Genomic DNA, 21,915 nt, shown 5'->3' on the forward strand with positions numbered 1-21,915 from the left:
ACAAGACCCAAAGAGGGACAAACATTTTTTTTAACAAGTATCTCAGCCCCCAGAACCAAATATTGTCTGTCACGAGAGACCAACAGGGTTTTAACCAGATGGGATACAGGTTTTACTTTTTGTAGCAGGTTAGGAGTACTTACTTAACTAGCAAGTTAGGAGAATTAGGTTAAGGTTAGAAAAAGGGTTAGCGTTAGTTCACCAAGTGAGGAGATTATGTATGGAAGTCAATGAGTGTGTCAAATTTGGTCAACAAAAAATGTAATGGCTTATTTGCTCGAATATACTTTTTCCTAATGCTTAGGTTGTTATGCGTGTACTGATATAAGTAGGACACATGACATCTCGGAGACTTTGAGAAAAAAACACTTTATATCGAAGAATATGGACATACTGACAAGATGCATGTCTCTCCTCCCTTTTTTGAATTTTCAATGAGGGTTGTTGACATCAACCGCCTGTATTCAATGGAGAGAGATGCTATGCTACTAGCCACCATGGATATGCATAGCCATCTCTAGACAACTCCCACATAAAGGGATGTTTATCAAACTTTCTGGGACATCACGTGTCCTACTTATATTATACTAGCAACAATTTAAGCATTACGAAACTTTATTCAATCAAATAAATATCATGTAGCAAATAAGCCATACATACTCCTTGCTTGGCCGAAACCTGGCTCAGGAAGGCCACCAAAGATTCTGAGATTTCCACACCCAACTATAACATTTTCCGTCAAGATAGAACTGCCAAAGGGGGAGGAGTTGCAGTCTACTGCAGAGATAGCCTGCAAAGTAATGTCATACTTTCCAGCTCCATACCCAAACAGTTCGAACTACTAATCTTAAAAATTACTCTCTCCAGAAATAAGTCTCTCACTGTTGCTGCCTGCTACTGACCCACCTCAGCTCACAGTTGTGCCCTGGACACCATTTGTGAATTGATCGCCCCCCATCTAGCTTCAGAGTTTGTTCTGTTAGGTGACCTAAACTGGGATATGCTTAACACCCCGGCAGTCCTACAATCTAAGCAATCTAAGATGCCCTCAATCTCACACAAATCATCAAGGAACCCACCAGGTACGACCCTAAATCTGTAAACAAGGGCACCCTCATAGACGTCATCCTGACCAACTGGCCCTCCAAATACACCTCCGCCGTCTTCAACCAGGATCTCAGTGATCACTGCCTCATTGCCTGTATCCGCTACGGAGCCACAGTTAAACGACCACCCCTCACCACTGTCAAACGCTCCCTAAAACACTTCTGTGAGCAGGCCTTTCTAATTGACCTGGCCCGGGTATCCTGGAACGACATTGACCTCATCCCGTCAGTTGAGGATGCCTGGTCATTCTTTAAAAGTAACTTCCTCACCATCTTAGATAAGCATGCTCCGTTCAAAAAATGCAGAACTAAGTACAGATATAGCCCTTGGTTTACTCCAGACCTGACTGTCCTCGACCAGCACAAAAACATCCTGTGGCGGACTGCAATAGCATTGGAATAGTCCCCGCGATATGCAACTGTTCAAGGAAGTCAGGAACCAATACACTCAGTCAGTCAGGAAAGCTAAGGCCAGCTTCTTCAGGCAGAAATTTGCATCCTGTAGCTCCAACTCCAAAACGTTCTGGGACACTGTGAAGTCCATGGAGAACATGAGCACCTCCTCCCAGCTGCCCACTACACTGAGGCTAGGTAACACGGTCACCACTGATAAATCCATGATTATCAAAAACTTCAACAAGCATTTCTCAACGGCTGGCCATGCCTTCCGCCTTCGCTACTCCAACCTCGGCCAACAGCTCCGCCCCCCCCCGCAGCTACTCGCCCCTCTCCAGGTTCTCCTTTACCCAAATCCAGATAGCAGATGTTCTGAAAGAGCTGCAAAACCTGGACCCATACAAATCAGCTGGGCTTGACAATCTGGACCCTCTATTTCTGAAACTGTCCGCCGCCATTGTCGCAACCCCTATTACCAGCCTGTTCAACCTCTCTTTCATATCGCCTGAGATCCCCAAGGACTGGAAAGCTGCCGCAGTCATCCCCCTCTTCAAAGGGGACCCAAACTGTTACAGACCTATATCCATCCTGCCCTGCCTATCTAAGGTCTTCGAAAGCCAAGTCAGAGCTGGTCATGGGTGCACCTCAGCCACGCTCAAGGTACTAAACTATATCATAACGGCCATCGATAAAAGACAGTACTGTGCAGCCGTCTTCATCGACCTTGCCAAGGCTTTCGACTCTGTCAATCACCATATTCTTATCGGCAGACTCAGTAGCCTCGGATTTTCTGATGACTGCCTTGCCTGGTTCACCAACTACTTTGCAGACAGAGTTCAGTGTGTCAAATCGGAGGGCATGCTGTCCGGTCCTCTGGCAGTCTCTATGGGGGTGCCTCAGGGTTCAATTCTCGGGCCGACTCTTTTCTCTGTATATATCAATGATGTTGCTCTTGCTGCGGGCGATTCCCTGATCCACCTCTACGCAGACGACACCATTCTATATACCTCCGGCCCGTCCTTGGACACTGTGCTATCTAACCTCCAAACGAGCTTCAATGCCATACAACACTCCTTCCGTGGCCTCCAACTGCTCTTAAACGCTCGTAAAACCAAATGCATGCTTTTCAACCATTCGCTGCCTGCACCCGCACGCCTGACTAGTATCACCACCCTGGATGGTTCCGACCTTGAATATGTGGACATCTATAAGTACCTAGGTGTCTGGCTAGACTGTAAACTCTCCTTCCAGACTCATATCAAACATCTCCAATCGAAAATCAAATCTAGAGTCGGCTTTCTATTCCGCAACAAAGCCTCCTTCACTCACGCCGCCAAACTTACCCTAGTAAAACTGACTATCCTACCGATCCTCGACTTCGGCGACGGCATCTACAAAATAGCTTCCAACACTCTACTCAGCAAACTGGAGGCAGTTTATCACATTGCCATCCATTTTGTCACTAAAGCACCTTATACCACCCACCACTGCGACCTGTATGCTCTAGTCGGCTGGCCCTCGCTACATATTCGTCGCCAGACCCACTGGTTCCAGGTCATCTACAAGTCCATGCTAGGTAACGCTCCGTCTTATCTCAGTTCACTGGTCACGATAGCAACACCCATCCGTAGCACGCGCTCCAGCAGGTGTATCTCACTGATCATCCCTTAAGCCAACACCTCATTTGGCCGCCTTTCGTTCCAGTTCTCTGTTGCCTGTGACTGGAACGAATTGCAAAAATCGCTGAAGTTGGAGACTTTTATCTCCCCCACCAACTTCAAACATCTGCTATCTGAGCAGCTAACCAATCACTGCAGCTGTACATAGTCTATCGGTAAATAGCCTACCCAATTTTACCTACCTCATCCCCATACTGTTTTTATTTATTTACTTTTCTGCTCTTTTGCACACCAATATCTATACCTGTACATGACCATCTGATCACTTATCACTCCAGTGTTAATCTGCCAAATTGTAATTATTTGCCTACCTCCTCATGCCTTTTGCACACAATGTGTCATGTTTTGTCATTGATTATCATGTCTTGTCTCTGTGCTTCCCTTCTATTCGTTTCCCTCTGCTGGTCTTATTAGGTTCTTTCCCTCTTTCTATCCCTCTCTCTCCCCCTCCCTCTCTCCCTCTCTCGCTCTCTCTCTCTATCGTTCCGTTCCTGCTCCCAGCTGTTCCTCATTCTCCTAACTACCTCATTTACTCTTTTCACACCTGTCCCCTATTTTGCCCTCTGATTAGAGTCCCTATTTCTCCCTCTGTTTTCCGCTTCTGTCCTTGTCGGATCCTTTTTTGATGTTCGCAGTTCTGTGTCCTTGTTCCGCCCTGTCGTGTTTTTACCTTCTTCAGATGCTGCGTGTGAGCAGGTGTCAATGTCAGCTACGGCCGGTGCCTTCCTGAAGCGACCTGCAGTCTGTGGTCGCGTCTCCAGTCGTTCCTCTCTACTGACGAGTGGATTTCAGTTTTCCTGTTTTTGCATTTACCTAGATAATATCCAGGATTATCGCTTTTGTTTAAAACTGGAATAAAGACTCTGTTTCCGTTTAGTCGCTTTTGGGTCCTCATTCACCTGCATAACACAATGTATATAGACTCTCTTTTTTTCTACTGTGTTATTGACTTGTTTATTGTTTACTCCATTTGTAACTCTGTGTTGTCTGTTCATACTGCTATGCTGTATATTGGCCAGGTCGCAGTTGCAAATGAGAACTTGTTCTCAACTAGCCTACCTGGTTAAATAAAGGTGAGATAAAAAACAAAAAATAAAAAACAACGAGTCACCTGCTGGAAGGAGACAGATTTTACCCAGAGTTGGGCTTCTCTTCCTCTTCCTCTCTGTTTATATCCGAGGTCATGTTAGTGTTATCTACAATCCTTGGGACATACCTACCCTAAATCCTAACCCTAACCTTAACCCATTCCCTAACCAGTAGTGATTTTGGCATGTAAATCTTGGTGGGGCAAATTCCCCAAAATTTTTTTAGATGCATGCCAGCAAAGCCATTACACAACACAACAATTAATTAATTGCACTATTATGGTGACAAATATGCCCACAAACTGTTAGGGCCTACATAAAGCTGCCCCAACAGCAGAGCTTTCTTTTCAGCACCTTTGAACTAATCCTTACCACTTCTTCACCTGACTATCAGCAGAGCCATGTCTGGCAGCGAAACAGTTAATTCAGCCTAATTTACTGCCTTTTGAAAAAAAACATAGCTGATATGGCTGACTTGCTTAAACAAATGTGGTTTCTACTGACAATTGAGATGTAACAACTATAGCAAAAACTATAAGGGGAGGACGAGCGAATAAGAGGTCATCTGTAATTTCCACTAAGACATTAATGAGCGAGCTAGGATAGACATAGTCAATAACTATACGTTCAGCACCTTTGAAATGTACAGCGACAGAATTCAAATCAAATCCAATTTTATTAGTCACATGCGCCGAATATAACAGGTGTAGGTAGACCTTACGGTGAAATGCTTACTTACAAGCCATTAACCAACAATGCAGTTAAAAAAATATGAATAAGCATAAGAAATAATAGGAACAAGTAATTAAAGAGCAGCAGTGAAATAACAATAGTGAGACTATATACAGTGGGTAGCGGTACAGAGTCAATGTGCGGGGGCACTGGTATTACAGTATTCTGCCTGAATACCAAGTCAGACCTGTAGGATAAATAAAGGGGGAATATAAGAAAACAATGCAAGGTCTTATAATATTCGATGATGACATTTCTCTAGAACAGGCTATAGACTACAGGTGCACCACCAAGTCAGAACAGTAGGCTAAGTGACGAGGGGGAAATGGACTTCAATTGGTATGATGTGTTACGTTTCATATCAAATCAAATTTATTTATATTGCCCTTCTTATGTCAGCTGATTTATCAAAGTGCTGTACAGAAACCCAGCCTAAAACCCCAAACAGCAAGCAATGCAGGTGTAGAAGCACGGTGGCTAGGAAAAACCTAGGAAGAAACCTAGAGAGGAACCAGGCTATGAGGGGTGGCCAGTCCTCTTCTGGCTGTGCCGGGTGGAGATTATAACAGAACATGACCAAGATGTTCAAATGTTCATAAATGACCAGCATGGTCATATAATAGTAATCACAGTGAACAGGTCAGGGTTCCATAGCCGCAGGCAGAAACAGTTGAAACTGGAGCAGCACGGCCAGGTGGACTGAGAACAACAAGGAGTGATCATGCCAGGTCATTATGCCAGGTAGTCCTGAGGCATGGTCCTAGGGCTCAGGTCCTCTGAGATAGAGAAAGAAAGAGAGAAAGAGAGAATTCTAGAGAGCATACTTAAATTCACACAGGACACAGGATAAGACAGGATAAATACTCCAGATATAACAGACTGACACTAGCCCCCCGACACATAAACTACTGCAGCATAAATACTGGAGGCTGAGACAGGAGGGGTCAGGAGACACTGTGGCCCCATCCGATGATACCCCCGGACAGGGCTAAACACGCAGGATACACCATATGTATGTATTAATTTGTGGGTGTCCATCATTCATTTCATATGATATGTTATGAATTACAATTTGTAAATGTTTATGAAAATTACAATTCACATATGTTACGAATTGCAATTCATACAACATATTTCAAATTGCAGTTTGTACAATATGTCATGAATTTGCTAAATGTATGATATGTTACAAATTCCAATATGGTGTCGCTAACATTAGCTAGGTGCCTAGGTTCTGCTTCAGGTTATAGGGTTAGGAGTTAGGTTAAAGGGTTAGGTAACATGCTAAGTAAGCTCAGCAAAAAAAGAAACGTCCTCCCACTGTCAACTGCGTTTCTTTTCAGCAAACTTAACATGTGTAAATATTTGTATGAACATAACAAGATTCAACAACTGAGACATAAATTGAACAAGTTCCACAGACATGTGACTAACAGAAATTAAGTAATGTGTCCCTGAACAAAGGAGGGGGGGAAGTCAAAATCAAAAGTAACAATCTGTATCTGATGTGGCCACCATATGCATTAAGTACTGCAGTGCATCTCCTCCTCATGGACTGCACCAGATTTGCCAGTTCTTGGTGTGAGATGTTACCTCACTCTTCCACCAGGCACCTGCAAATTCCCGGACATTTCTGGGGGGAATGGTCCTAGCCCTCACCCTCTGATCCAACAGGTCCAGGATGTGCTCAATGGGATTGAGATCTGGGCTCTTCGCTGGCCATGGCAGAACACTGACATTCCTGTCTTGCAGGAAATCATGCACAGAATGAGCAGTATGGCTGGTGGCATTGTCATGCTGTGCGTTACAGGATGTCGTTCCTGTAACGCACAGCGTTGAGATTGCCTACAATGACAACAAGCTCAGTCCGATGATGCTGTGACACACCGCCCCAGACCATGACGGACCCTCCACCTCCAAATCGATTCCACTCCAGAACACAGGCCTATGTATCAACGCTCATTCCTTCGACAAGAAACGCATATCCGACCATCACCCCTGGTGAGACAAAACCATGACTGGTCGCTGAAGAGCACTTTTTGTCATTCCTGTCTGGTCCAGCAATGGTGGGTTTGTGCCCATAGGCGACGTTGTTGCCGGTGATGTCTGGTGAGGACCTGCCTTACAAAAGGCCTACAAGCACTCAGTCCAGGCTTTCTCAGCCTATTGCAGACAGTTTAAGCACTGAGGAGGGATTGTGCGTTCCTTGTGTAACGGCGGGTTGTTGTTGCCATCCTATACCTGTCCCGTAGGTGTGATGTTCGGATGTACTGATCCTGTGCAGGTGTTGTTACACGAGGTCTGCCACTGCGAGGATGATCAGCTGTCCGTCCTGTCTCCCTGTAGCGCTGTCTTAGGCGTCTCACAGTACGGACATTGCAATTTATTGCCCTGGCCACATCTGCAGTCCTCATGCCTCCTTCCAGCACACCTAAGGCACGTTCACGCAGATGAGCAGGGACCCTGGGCATCTTTCTTTTGGTGTTTTTCAGAGTCAGTAGAAAGGGCTCTTTAGTGTCCTAAGTTTTCATGGTTCATTGAACAAGCATGGGAAACGGTGTTTAACCACTTTACCATGAAGATCTGTGAAGTTATTTGGATTTTTACTAATTATCTTTGAAAGACAGGGTCCAGAGTTCAGTTGCAAAGTAGCAAGTAGTTTCAAAGTTACTAATTACCCAACATTTTTGTTTTTGCCTTATCCTTCTGTCTTATGTAACCATACCAAACATAACAAATCTTACTAATTTGAGTGTCCCGGATTTACATGTACTATGTTACATCTAGTCTTGAAACCAGGCTGTTCCTACACAAGCAGTGGTCCAACCAGTTGGGTACCATACAAATTCTAAAAATGACTAAAAAGCATTCTTAATAGAGATGATTCATTGAGCTTAATTTGTACCTAGGAACTGTGGACCTTATGTCTTGCACACACTTGTGGGAATATCTCATTTGTTTTGTTTAACATATTTTGATATATTAAATTAGTTGACCAAGTCAGCTCTGGTGAATGTTTTTTTGGGGGCCTGAAACCAAATTCCTTACAAGCCTCAAATCATAGATTACTACTAAATGTGTCTGAAAGCCCTGTTGTTCTGAACCACAGCTTGTCTCTCCAAAGAGATTGATTTATGATGAGGAAAATATATATATATATATATATATATATATATATATATATATATATATATATATATATATATATATATATATATATATATATATATGGTATTCCTAGCCTCATACTATACATTTTAGACGAGTACATGAAAGTTTCTTGTCTTGGAGCTTAATTTTGCACATTTGGAAACAAGATAAGTCTTATCATATCCAATGTGGCATAGGAATCTTGAAGGTGAAACCCTTCATTTGAAGTACAAAAGTACAAGTTGGATCATTTAAAAGAAAAATGAAATATATAAAAAATAAGAATTAGAAATTAAATGACATACTGCATTTTCTCTGTATACATTGCATATTGTCTTATTCTGTAATACTAAAAGGAATGCAGGAATGTATTATCATGTTACTAAAAAAGGAGAGTGCAGAGGCAACTCCAATGCCCACGTACAGTAGCTGTCAGTTGTACACAATGAGCAACGCATCAACTTATGACTGGTCGAAATCACACCAGATGTTACAATCAAGCCAATCGGCTTCAGCAACGCTGGTTCTTTGTCGAATGAAACATGTGTACGTTATCGGCGTCATCAGCTCCTACAATGAGTGGAAAGAGGGTGGGGTGACTCATGAAAATAGCAGCTTTTGAACACCGAATAACCTGAAATCTGAGTTCACTGGTGAGTCAAAAAATCTACGGTTGCAATGTGATTTTTTTTGTCAAACTTGTTGAACATGTTTTAGGACATATATGGCGGGCTGTATACCTCAGTATATTGTTGAATTCTACTCGATGTAATGTGGTTAATACTGTATATGTTGGCTACCGGTTTCTGTCAAAATGGGCTTGTAATTATTGCTAGCTTGCTAGTCCAGCAGTGTACATTACCGTGGTAGTGATAGCTACCGGTATACATTGATTAGCCAGATAGCTAGCATGCTAACTATTTGGTTTGACAGCTAGCCACCTACTAGTTTGGAAGTTTCACTCACTACTCCACTTTCGCTTTGGTTTGTGTGTGTCTTAGTATGTGACACTTTGCACATTTGAACCACTTCCCGCGAGAAAGGGGACTGCAAATTGTAACCAAAACTCTCTACAACAACGTGGATATCAAAAAACAAGATAATGCTTGTAAAAAAAAAGATATTCAGCTATGAAGTCCTTTGACAAGTCTCAGCCACCAGAGAGAAACTTCTTCATGTGTACACTGTGCTGACTGCTGCTCTGGTTTAACACAACATTGAACAGCATGGCACCACAATGGTACAGTGCAAATCAATACAGTAATTCAGTACCAGCCAGCTAGGTGTCCAAGACAGCTGATGCCCCTAAGCAGCTGCAAAAGAGATCTGAAATGGCCAATTCAACTTGGCATTTTTTCCTTGTTATGATTTCTGCAGTCATCATTATCCATATTTGCCCGGTGTTGATTTGAGATGGAGAACAGCTATGTGTTTAATCATCAGAACGTTTTCATGTTGTGTCTTTGGCAATGTTTTAATTCCTGCTTTTCTTGAGGACATATGTACACTGACTGAATATTTATTCGGTCAGTGCGCAGAGGAGTACACTGTGTTCTAGTTGTACGAATAATAAACAGTGTGTGCACTGTCAGTGGGTTACTACTCAGGCTGGCTTATATTTCATTCATATACAATACCAGTCAAAAGTTTGGACACACTTGTTCATTCAAGGGTTTTCTTTATTTTTACTATTTTCTACATAGTAGAATAATAGTGAAGACATCAACACTATGAAATAACACACATGGAATCATCTAGTAACCAATAAAGTGTTAAACGAATCAAAATATATTATAGATTCTTCAAAGTAGCCCCCCTTTGCCTTGATGACAGCTTTGCACACGCTTTGCATTCTCCCAACCAGCTTCACATGGAATGCTTTTCCATCAGTCTTGAAGGAGTTACCACATATGCTGAGAATTTGTTGGCTGCTTTTCCTTCACTCTGCAGTCCAACTCTCAATTGGGTTGAGGCCAGGTGACTGGAGGCCAGGTCATCTGATGCAGCACTTCATCACTCTCCTTGGTCAAATAGCCCTTACAGAGCCTGGAGGTGTTATGGTAGCCATGCTGGTTAAGTGTCCCTTGAATTCTAAATAAATTACATGGTGTCACCAGCAAAGCACCCCCACACCATCACATCTCCTCCTCCATGCTTCACGGTGGGAACTACACATGTATAGATAATCTGTTCACCTACTCTAAAATTAAACATTTGGATTCATCAGACCAAAGGACAGATTTCCACTGGTTTGATTTCCATTGCTTGTGTTTCTTGGCACAAGCAAGTCTCTTCTTCTTATTGTGTCCTTTAGTGTCCTTTAGTGGTGGTTTATTTGCAGTAATTTGACTATGAAGGCATGATTCACGCAGTCTCCTCTGAACAGTTGATGTTGAGATGTGTCTGTTACTTGAACTCAGTGTGAAGCATTTATTTGGGCTTCAATTTCTGAAGCTAGTAACTCTAATGAAATTATCTGCAGCAGAGGTAACTCTGGTTCTTCCTTTCCTTCCTCTCATCATACCACTTGATGGTTTTTGCGACTGCACTTGAATGAACTTTAAAAGTTCTTAATGTTCCACGTTGACTGACCTTCATGTCTTAAAGAAATTGGCTGTTGTTTGTCTTTGCTTATTTGAGCTGTTCTTGCCATAATATGGACTTGGTCTTTTACCAAATAGGGCTGTATTCTGTATACCACCCCTACCTTGTCACAACACAACTGATTGGCTCAAATGCATTAAGAAGGAATGAAATTCCACAAATTTAACTTTTAACAAGGCTCACCTGTTAATTGAAATGCATTCCAGGTGACTACCTCATGAAGCTGGTTGAGAGGATGCCAAGAGTGTGCAAAGCTGTCATCGAGGCAAAGGGTGGCTACTTTGAAGAATCTCGTTAAACACTTTTTTTGGTTACAACATGATTCCAAATGTGTTATTTAGTAGTTTTGATGTCTTCACTTTTATTCTACAATGTAGAAAATAGTCTAAATAAAGGAACCCTTGAATGAGTACGTGTCAACTTTTGACTGGTACTGTATACAAAAATAAAATAAAAAGGTCTATTGTTCCCTGAGGTATATAAATTCTGCATGGCTATAACCGTGTGTTTCTGTTATGGAGACTCAAGGCAGCAGGCTTTTGTTTTAGCCCAGCACTAACACCTGAGGGTTTGGCAGGGCGGCAGTTAGAGAATGGCTGGTAATCTGAGGGTTGCAATCATGGCTTACGTCTGTCACTGGAAGAATCTTGCGGGATTCACAGTAATCAGTCAACTGGCAACCAGAGGTTTCTGGCATCACTATGTCTGATACAACCTACAACCGTTGTGCCCTAGAGCAAGGTATATCTTAAACCAGGCTGAAAAGGTGCCGGTTTCCACTTCAAGTTGATTTAATGGTCCACCAGCTTAAAAAAACAGGAAAATATGCGTTCTGTCTTAAACTATTTCCACCACCATGTTAGTGGTTAATGCTGCTTCCGGAAGTTGTGTACCGCATTCAGCAGTCTGTTTACCCATGGCTGAACAGTGTACGCAACATCAGGAAGTGGCATTAGCCACTAGTATGGTGGTGGAAAAAGGGGTTTTATTAAGAGTGTATGTATATTTTCCCAGTTTTGTTTTTAGACAGGCGCACCATTAAATCAAGTCAAGGAGGAAACCAAGTAACCGACGCATTTGCAACCTGAATGGAGGATGTTTTATGAACAAACTGGTTGCCGGGGGACACGAGTGTCTCACAGTGCAGCCCTCATATATATATATATATATATATATATATATATATATATATATACTGCTCAAAAAAATAAAGGGAACACTAAAATAACACATTCTAGATCTGAATGAATTAAATATTCTTATTAAATACTTTTTTCTTTACATAGTTGAATGTGCTGACAACAAAATCACACACATTATCAATGGAAATCAAATTTATCAACCCATGGCCGTATGGATTTGGAGTCCCACTCAAAATTAAAGTGGAAAACCACACTACAGGCTGATCCAACTTTGATGTAATGCCCTTAAAACAAGTCAAAAAGAGGCTCAGTAGTGTGTGTGGCCTCCATGTGCCTGTATGACATCCCTACAACGCCTGGGCATGCTCCTGATGAGGTGGCAGATGGTCTCCTGAGGGATCTCCTCCCAGACCTGGACTAAAGCATCCGCCAACTCCTGGACAGTCTGTGGTGCACAGGGCGCCAATGACAAGTTTCAGTTGAGCTAATTGATAAACTGGCCTATATACAGATCAGAGTTAGTGCTGGGTTGGAATGGAAGCCAGCATACGCTCAGTAGCTCTCCAGGACCAAGGTTGGTCCTGTACCTTATAGTATGGCTAACAACAAAGGTTTTTGTTCTGCTACTTGTGATTGTAGTACAGCACTTTAGAAGGCAATCCTTTTAAGCCATAGTGAGGAGCGATTAGTCCTTTTTTGAGGTCAGTTCGATTATCAATATTTTAAAAATCAGGTTTTTGGTTTCTATTTTTTATTTTTTTGCGTGAAATGCCCTATGCATTATGTGGTTGAATGCTGTAACAACACAGAATAAAAAATGAAAAGTCCCATTACTGCTTATCACTTATTCACCATAATTTATTCACTTTTATAAAATATTTCAGTTCTGCATATTGCATTTGTTTTTGTCAATGACTTTATTTTATTGTAAGTCATCTCATCTCTATAGAGCTACTGCCTATGCTGTCTGACAACACTATTTTAGTAGTTCAAAGTAAATAAGGCATACTTTTATAACTGCTGAATACCAACTATCAAATACTTGGATAATGTATTTTTAGGGAGAGATACCTCGTGAAGCAACTGCTCACTATACCTCTCCATTGCATATTTTTCTCTCTTCTCAGTGTCTGTCCCACTTAATGTGGCAGGCATAAAATAAACAGACTGGACAAGTAGGTATGCAATAGATGATGGTTATTGTAGTTAATTACCACAGCTAAACTATGTAGACTGTTGGCCTGTTATTTAAAGCATTGAGCTCACGGAAAAATATAACAAAATGGAATTTAAGTAATTGAACCAACATCAATCAATTAGTTGTTTTTGGAAACCAAAAATAAATAAATTTGTTAATACTCAGCACTAGCCATCGGAGGGTTGGTTTTCAGTGCAACATTAATGAAACTGCTTACCAGTATGCCATTTTTTTTTTTTACTAGAATTGGTCCTATATGTCCCAGTCACAGATCCACTATTATTCTTCTGCATTTCAGCAATATAATAACCATTAATATTGTTATGTAAATTAAATCCAACAAGCAATTGAGTTCTCACTCGCCCAAATAATGAGAATATAGAAAACCAAGAAGCACAATAGATGCATAATTTTATAATAAAGGCCTGGCATTTAAATGTCTTCAAGTAGGCCAACTATTGCTATTGACTCCGAGGTACGAAATAAACAAAACATTTTGCGTTTGAGTGAGAAAGGGTCCCTATGTTCCTTCGTTTTATATTAGTGGAATTCGCCGTCCACCTTCCAAGAAGCGCACCGCCACCCCATCAGTCACGTGGTTGGTTAGGGTGCCGTGACGTCACCAGAATCAGATTTGTGAAGAATAAGCAGACTAGAGAACGAGCCCGAGGTGCGTCACTTTATATTGCATCGTCATTTCATAGAGAGAGAGGGAGAGCAGATAATCTGTTCAATATTTTAGAGACCCAATGCCTGGTCCCACCCAAGCACTGTCCCCAAATGGAGAGAATAACAACGACATCATCCCAACGGACGGATCCAACTGCATTCCTTACAGAAAAAATACAGTGCGAGGAGAGCGCGCCTACAGGTAAATCAGTGCAAATGCCGCAGTTGGCGTGGTTTCATAGCAAGGCTTTGAGCACAAGGTTGCTGCAAAACCCTGACCATTTGTTTCACGAGCATTGAATGTTTTCCATGCCACGGTCTAGTGCTATTTCGATTCCGTTACAATGAATCGGCTCGTGCAATAGTGCATGTATTGCCTTCTTGGTGACTTGTCATTATCAAATCCAACATGTACGTGCTGTTTCTTAATCATGGGTTAAATCGTTTTGAGGAGGCCTTTGCAAGTTAACAATTCTGCCAAAGCGAAATACGTGACATTTACAGTGATATAACCGCACAAATTATTTGGCGTGTTGGAAATAAGACCGTTGTCAAAAAGACTACCCCGTTAGCTTGCTCCATTATCACTGTCTTGATTATAACGTTAATGATTGCAAGTAGCTGCTATACTATTTTTGTTGGTCCAAATCCTACCTAATCGTGTGTTCTGGGACAAGGGGCACCTTTACTATCTTAGTTATTCCTTGTATTATATGACATGGTTATAAAACCAGTCTGTTCAAATGATAAAGTGTTCTGTCTGGGTCAAGTATAGCCAATGAGCTAACTGGCTAACAAAGCTAGCAGTACATCTGCTTTGTTGACACGAGAACGGCTGTCCTTTTTATCAGTGCGAAATCAATGAAAGAGTATAGTTCGAAACCGAAACTCCAGTCCAAATTTGGTCAGTTTGGGTCATTGGAATAAATTATGCGCTTGCTGTAATTGTAGCCTAACGTTAGCTGTTACCGTAATGGAAATGCATAGTCCGTCTGCCGCTAAGTGGCCAGCCCTTCTTGTTATCTGTGACAGTGGGATGTAAAGATTATTAGCTAAGTGTTTGGTATGGTGGAGCGATAGAACACTAGTAGGCCCGTTTTTTATTTCTGATACCCATCTGAGAATATGAAATGGTGCGATAACAACTCGGGTCTTACATTTTGACATTATGGGTTCCAGCCTCATCATTTAGAATGAAATAATACCAAAGCGGTGAAAAGCGCTATTTTGTTGCACTTTTACAATGTTCTTGCATAATGTAGGATACACTCGTCAAAGACCATGTTTGAAGTTACTGTGATCACTATGGTTATGTCAAAGACCATGTTTGAAGTTACTGTGATCACTATGGTTATCAACAGTTTCACACATTATACTATTCATGCTATTTGTTTGCACTGTGAGAGCTTACACCATGTTCATTTCACTTTGCTCCATTGATGTTTCTTAACTCACAATAGCCAGCTTCATTATGAAGATACGTTTTTTTATATCCTCATGCAATGTATCCTCATCATCATGTAGATTTGTAGTACAACTATACTCAAACTTCACTCAAATTCAATACTCTCCTGAATGCTTTTTCCATATTTGTTTGAGCCCTCTCCTGTTATGAGTGTATTTGCATATTTAGTGTTGATAGTGTGTATCCATTGCTGTTTAATTGGACATCCTTTATCTTTATATATGTGTTACTAACATGTTATCACATTACTAGACCTTGGCTTAATTTCGTACAGTATCTAGTAGCTGTGGTTATATGCCTATGTTTACTTGCTTGCTGTCAAATCAGTGAGTTTCCCCTTGATGGTTTGTATTGTTGTTGCCTTGCTTAATCTTTGCTACTGCATCTTTCTGTTTAATGGCAGTAGTTGAAAATGATATGCAGGTTTTTATCTGTTGGTCAACAATTGTGTGTACAGAATATTGGCTAACAATTATGTAAAAGGGATACAAGATGGTAATGTTTTGTAGAAAGTGAATTATAACTGACAGAGATGCCTTCCTGTCTTTTGCAGTTGGGGGATGGCGGTCAACGTATATTCTACCTCAATAACCCAGGAGACTATGAGCAGGCATGATATCACTGCCTGGGTTAACGATCTTCTCGGTCTGAACTACACTAAAGTGGAGCAGCTCTCCTCAGGTAAGAATAATTACCCTCTTAACTCTGCTGCAAACTGTGCTTCCTCCCAGAACCAAGGACCTCAGGATATAGGCCTAGCATAAGAAGGGAGATGCAGGATGATACTATAGGTATTGGATGAGAAACAGATGGCCATTTTTTCCCTCTCTTATATGCCCAACTTCTGCTGATAACCCTCTAATTATACATAGTAATATGTATAATCAAAGAAACCTGGTGTAACCCCAACCTTGCTCCTAACCTAACCTTGCTCTGACAGAGAAGACGGACTGTGCTATTAATAAAACTAGTGTGCACACTTGCTGTGCCTACCATGCCATGGCTACCCCAAGTAATCCAATCTCTCCTGAACCACACATAGTCCTGTCGCAAGGTGTGCTAATGGTACTAATTCCATGGTCTCTAGTCTCTTTTAATTGAAAGGATGTGTTGTGCACAGGTTTGCTAAAGGCAGTACAGATAAACATTTCCATCAAGCATGTGCCTGAAAAATATCATTAGTTTGCATTAGTTTGTATCAGAAGAGAAACAAGCAGTAATTTTTCTCACACATCTCAATTCCCTTCTAGGAGCAGCCTACTGCCAGTTCATGGATTTGTTATTCCCTGGCTGTGTCCATCTTAAGAAGGTTAAGTTCCAGGCTAAATTCGAGCATGAGTACATTCATAACTTCAAGCTGCTGCAGGCCTCTTTCAAGAGAATGAATGTGGACAAGGTGAGAGGATGAGGCCAAGTAGTGTCCTGACGTGACCTCCCGTAGCTGCTAATGACAGTTAGTGGCATTGGCAAGGCTATATTAGATAGAACACTCACAAAGTTCCTTCATTTTTTTCCTTCTAATTTGTCAAGTCACATGAAGTCCAGATTATTAAAATAATTGGGGTAATTGTTTATCTTGATCATTTATTTCCACTTCTCCTCTTTAAAGATTATTCCTGTAGAGAAGCTTGTGAAAGCCAGATTTCAGGACAACCTTGACTTCATCCAGTGGTTTAAGAGGTTCTTTGATGCCAACTATGACGGTAAGGATTACGACCCACTTCAGGCCAGACAGGGTCAGGATGCCATCCCCCCACCTGACCCCGGTGAGCAGATCTTCAACCTGCCAAAAAAGTCCCAACACCACGCAGCCAGCTCCCCCACTGCAGGTAAGACCAGCTACCTGAGGGGTCTATCTAATAGAAAGCAGGATCAATGTGTTAGCCAGATAACTTGTCTAAATATTAGGAAATAATGTTGTTGTTTTTTAAAGATGTGCTTGAAATGAGCATGGTCTAACTGACTCAACAACCAAAAACACATGTTTAGCTTTCTTAATGAACCAGAACATTTGTTTAATTCTGGTTGTTTATCAATGTTAGCCTGCTAACTCATTGATCCTGTTTTGTAGGACACCCCTCTGGACAACAGACATTGTTTATGTAGATTAAGAAACTGTCTGAGGGTGTTTTCACATATAGTCCTCTTTAATGAACCTATATCAGTCCTCTTTACTCTGGGGTAAAAAGCAAAATAACTATGTTCTTTTTGTATTCACACTACCCATGCCTTTGAATAAGGACTCAACTCTTTTGCCAGTTCACTTGACCTGGTCTGAGTCCTCTTCGCATTCACATTGCTATGTTTATAAAGGAACCAAGATCTTTTTCCAACATTCACTCAATGCACTCTGGGTTTTTACAAAGCCATTCTATCAGATCATGTTATTGGACATCTAGATATCCTTTTTGGAAGCTAATAGATTGCATTTAGTTAAAAGATGAGATTTATAATTTGAAGATAATATTAACATGTACAAATGATTGGTAACAGAATAAATAGCAGAAGAATACTGCAGATTAAATAATGCTGTAATTGAACATTTTACACCCAATATAGCCCACTGGCCCTTTACGAATGACTTGCCTAGTTAAATAAATAAAAAAGAGCCAGCGTTGTTTTTATGCTATTGAGGCTCTTTGGGACGTTCCTACTCTAAATCCTAACCTTAACCCTTTCCTTAACTATTTTAAATGTTAACTTCCATGTGGTAACGTCAGAGTTGGGACGTCCCAATGATCCCGGATAGCACGTCTCTTGATTTTGTATCCTATGTTGTGATTATTGCCAAGTATGTTGTCTTCTCACATTATTCAAACCCCACAAACGAAATAAACAGCGTATGAAGCTTTCTTAGCATATAGCTCACATAGTGCAAACAAATCATCTGAAAACTCCACACAATTTGGACATTTCTCTGCTTTCTTGACAATCGCTAATCAATATCCAAAAACGGCACACGTTTTTTTCCACTAACCTTATCTTTTCTCTTTTGTAGCACCAATGTGAGGGATTATGGCAGGGGAAACAGTGTTGCATTACTGTAGTGCAGTAATAATGACAAGCGAACCTGGGAAGCTTTGGATTCGCATTGCCCTAAAAACGGGAACCGGACCACCCCTTGATGGTCTCAGTTTGGTTCACTTCAGGGGCTCTTTTGAGGGTCTGAGTTCCTTTTTAAATTGTACTTTTATTCAACTAGGCAAGTCCAGTGTTCACACTGAACGAAAAATTAACAAACCGAGGTGAGTTCACAAAAATTGGCTGAAAAGGACCAAGTGTGAACACCCTGGCATGACCAGATTATTTACATTTTCTAACATATCTTTGTGTTCAGGAGCCACCAGGGCAAGTGCAACAACTCCAAAACAAAACCCCTGCAGCCCCCATCCATCCTCCAGACCCTCTTCAGCGAAAAGAATCCCAGTTGCAACTCCAACGACAACTCCGGCCAAAGGAGAGCGGGAACTGGAAGCACAGGTCACAGGGCTCAACGACCAGGTATAAAGTCACTACTACAGAATAATTACAACTTAATATATATAAGTTGATACAACAGCGTCATTACAATTTAATATATCTAAGTTGGACTCACTGTTTAGATTTGTAAGAAGGATATGTATGTATTGTTTTTGGCAAAACCAATATGACAAGTAATTACAAACTGCATTGAATGATCATTCCATAATCCTGGTTTTCCAAGGATTAGATTACTGTTAAACCCTAAACATGAAAACGATCCAAGTAATAAGCAGTTGGGGATCAGAGGAACAGTGGTGTATTACAGATAGATTTTTAAGATGGTGCGCTGTCCAACTTTGTGACCATTTTGTATTTTATTGACAATGGAAAAATCATTAATACTGCACATCATTATACAAAAGTTTCCACACAAAGAAAATTGTGGTGTGTGAAGTAAAACAAATAGATGATAGGACTATCAACTTATCTGTATGATACTAATACTACTTTTCCTTATTTTGTGTACAGGTGAACACATTAAAACTTGCACTTGAGGGTGTGGAGAAGGAGAGGGACTTTTACTTTGGAAAGCTGCGGGATGTGGAAGTGCTGGCACAAGAACAAGGTCAGGAGAGCGCCCAGTTTGTGGAGCGGCTAATGGAGATTCTGTACTCTGCAGACGAACAGGTCAGTCGGCTGTATTTGATTGGCTCTTCATTGATTGATCATTCATAGGAATTTCCCAGAGGCGATTGGGTGTGGGTTGCTGTTGTGCAACGTTTGTTTTAGGTTCTAGAAGGTTGGTACTGGATTGGATAGCAAAGGTTTTGCTAATCGTTCAAGGACCTCATTTTCTTTGTAATCACAGGCCCTTGTTTGATTGATCAATTGATTTAGGTTGCTGGTGCTGTTAATTACTTGAAAAGACCTATGGTGGCTCTGGCCCTGACATTTTGTTATGACTGCTTGTGGCCCTTCAGGAAGGTGCAGGAGAGGTGGATGGAGAAGATGTGGATCCAGGGGTCCATGAAGAGGATGTTCCTGATGATCAGCAGGATGAGTACTGACTGCCATCACTCCCTGTCCTTGCCCCTGGCCCCACCACAACACCATGCCCTTTTGTTTTGTGAGAATTCTTTTTTCTTTTCTTTTTCTCATTTGTATTTTCTTCCCCTCGTGGTTTGTTTTATTTTTTTGTTCTCCTGAAGACTGAGCACATGAAACAACCTCATGCAAAGAAACATGACCCTATTTTATATATATATATAAATATATATATATATATTCCTCTGCTGTTCTACATTCTGTGTGTTATTGTGACTGTTGTGAAATGCTGTAGGCAGGTGGCTGTTATTACATACTGCCACATGCAGACAAGCTCAGAACATCACAGAAGTTTCCAAGGACAGTGACAAAGGGTGAAAAAAATAAGTCATCCAAAATTCTAGATGTGACAAAATGTTGTAGTATGGAGTGGACAGATGGTGTTTTTATCTGTCAGCAAGTGTTATGTATGTTGCCAGCTTCGGTCGGTCCCATGATCCTTCCATTATGTACGTTGTTTCAAAGTTATTGTTTATTTGATTTTTTTATTACATATCAACCATATTAATCATGCAAATGCAATAAAATGCCCTGAAGGGCTCGTAGTATCTCCTAAATAACCTTCCTCCATATGTTGCACTGACATTTGACTCTGGAATGGATAATAATGTATGTCCATAGATTCACAATTTACACAATTACAAATTAAATACGAGAACAATAATTAAAGCTTAGAAGACTCGATATTGCCTTTACATGAAGTGAGGCAGTATGGTCCATGAGAATCATGAATGAAAAGCAGTAGTGAGTTAGTCACATACTAGTCATAATTTGTCTATCTTCATGAATTCTAAGAATTCTGATAAATTAATCAGTGTACTCAAAAATGCCTAATTTGCACCAGATTTGGTGCGTCAGTGACAGAAACAAGTTTGTTTCGGTATGGCTTCATCATAAGGGAAGGGAGCTCATTTTAGTGTAGACTAGTATGACCACAATGAACATTATTTTCAACTTTAGTTTTAACAGCAACTAACCACCTTCGTATTCAGTGGAAGTCAGGTATATTTCAGATGTTTTCATATGACTTTTGAACCACATGTCTTAGGGAAAGTTGTGAGTCAGTTCACTGAGTAATTTGACATACTATATTCCAAGTACGTACATTGTATACCTTTTTTAAATGTTGCATTTATTCTTATTGAACTTGGCAGTGCACCATAATGCTTTAGTCATATATTGTGTAAATGAAAAGGAATGTAAACATGTGCTGTCAATAATTATATATTTTTTTTCTGATGTCCCACTCATTATGCATTCCCCAAAACGTGTTGCATGTTTGCATTTTATTTGTGAATAACTTGACCTGCTTTTTAAATATTTAATAATAAAAAATAACTATTAAGTGAGATGTGTTTTTGTATGTTTAACCTGCGTTTTGAAAGCTGTTGAGATTTGAATGGATTTACTGTAATAAAACCTTTCACCTTTTCAGTCAAATTGTGTTTTTCATTATGTTGTCGTATTATCCATCAAATATCCAACCTTCAATATTATTCACTGTGACAGTTGATATTTTTTTTAGATGTAAGGAACGAAAACTGTTCATTTGGATTTGGCAGTGCAGTGGTTAATGAGGTATTGATGCCCAAAACAGGCTCTGTCTATTTGATGTGTTTACTGAAGGAACCGACTCCATTTGGGTTTGCTTTGCACCAAAATAGTACACTTTGTCTAGTGTTTCTGTTCCAGTCTATTTATTTTTTATTTATTTAACCTCTATTTAACTAGGCAAGTCAGTTAAGAACACATTCTTATTTACAATGATGTATTGCAGTAACAGTAAGGCACTGTAGAGTTGATTGAAGTCATTAAAATTACATTTCCTCAATGAATCCTCTAACATTTGTCAGCTTAGAACCAAGTTCTCTGCTGCAAACTCAGAAGCCTGACAAGTGGTAGATATATAGCCTCTTGCTATTTACCTACTAAGTAATTAAACCTAAATAAATCAACAAATAATGGAGTTTTTCAGTGTCGAACTGCTTCCAGCATTTTATATTTAATGAACGTCAGCACTGTTCAACAAGCAAATGACTGTAGTACAAGGTGCGTCACCAACCTTTAGTACTACATTTCCAAGAAGCCAACAATAAGTCAATATCGTAAAAATTAATGAA

General features: G+C 40.6%; 1 protein-coding gene across 2 annotated transcripts; it reads left to right on the top strand.

Moving 5' to 3' along the window:
* Positions 1-8,718: 8,718 nt before the first annotated feature.
* On the top strand, positions 8,719-21,235 carry LOC124010022 (microtubule-associated protein RP/EB family member 2-like). 2 transcript variants are annotated; one of them, XM_046322327.1, is made up of 7 exons: positions 8,719-8,804; positions 15,783-15,910; positions 16,480-16,625; positions 16,839-17,058; positions 18,567-18,730; positions 19,220-19,378; positions 19,672-21,235. In XM_046322327.1, exons 2-7 carry the CDS (start codon positions 15,790-15,792, stop codon positions 19,756-19,758), a joined length of 897 nt encoding a protein of 298 aa, XP_046178283.1. In that variant the 5' UTR covers positions 8,719-8,804; positions 15,783-15,789; the 3' UTR covers positions 19,759-21,235. The 2 variants fall into 2 exon arrangements, with proteins under 2 accessions (XP_046178283.1, XP_046178282.1); XM_046322326.1 differs by lacking the exon at positions 8,719-8,804 and adding an exon at positions 13,715-13,966.
* The last annotated feature ends 680 nt before the right edge of the window (positions 21,236-21,915 follow it).

The sequence above is a fragment of the Oncorhynchus gorbuscha genome, linkage group LG22 (genome assembly GCF_021184085.1).
Source record: "Oncorhynchus gorbuscha isolate QuinsamMale2020 ecotype Even-year linkage group LG22, OgorEven_v1.0, whole genome shotgun sequence".
NCBI classification, from domain to species: domain Eukaryota; kingdom Metazoa; phylum Chordata; class Actinopteri; order Salmoniformes; family Salmonidae; genus Oncorhynchus; species Oncorhynchus gorbuscha.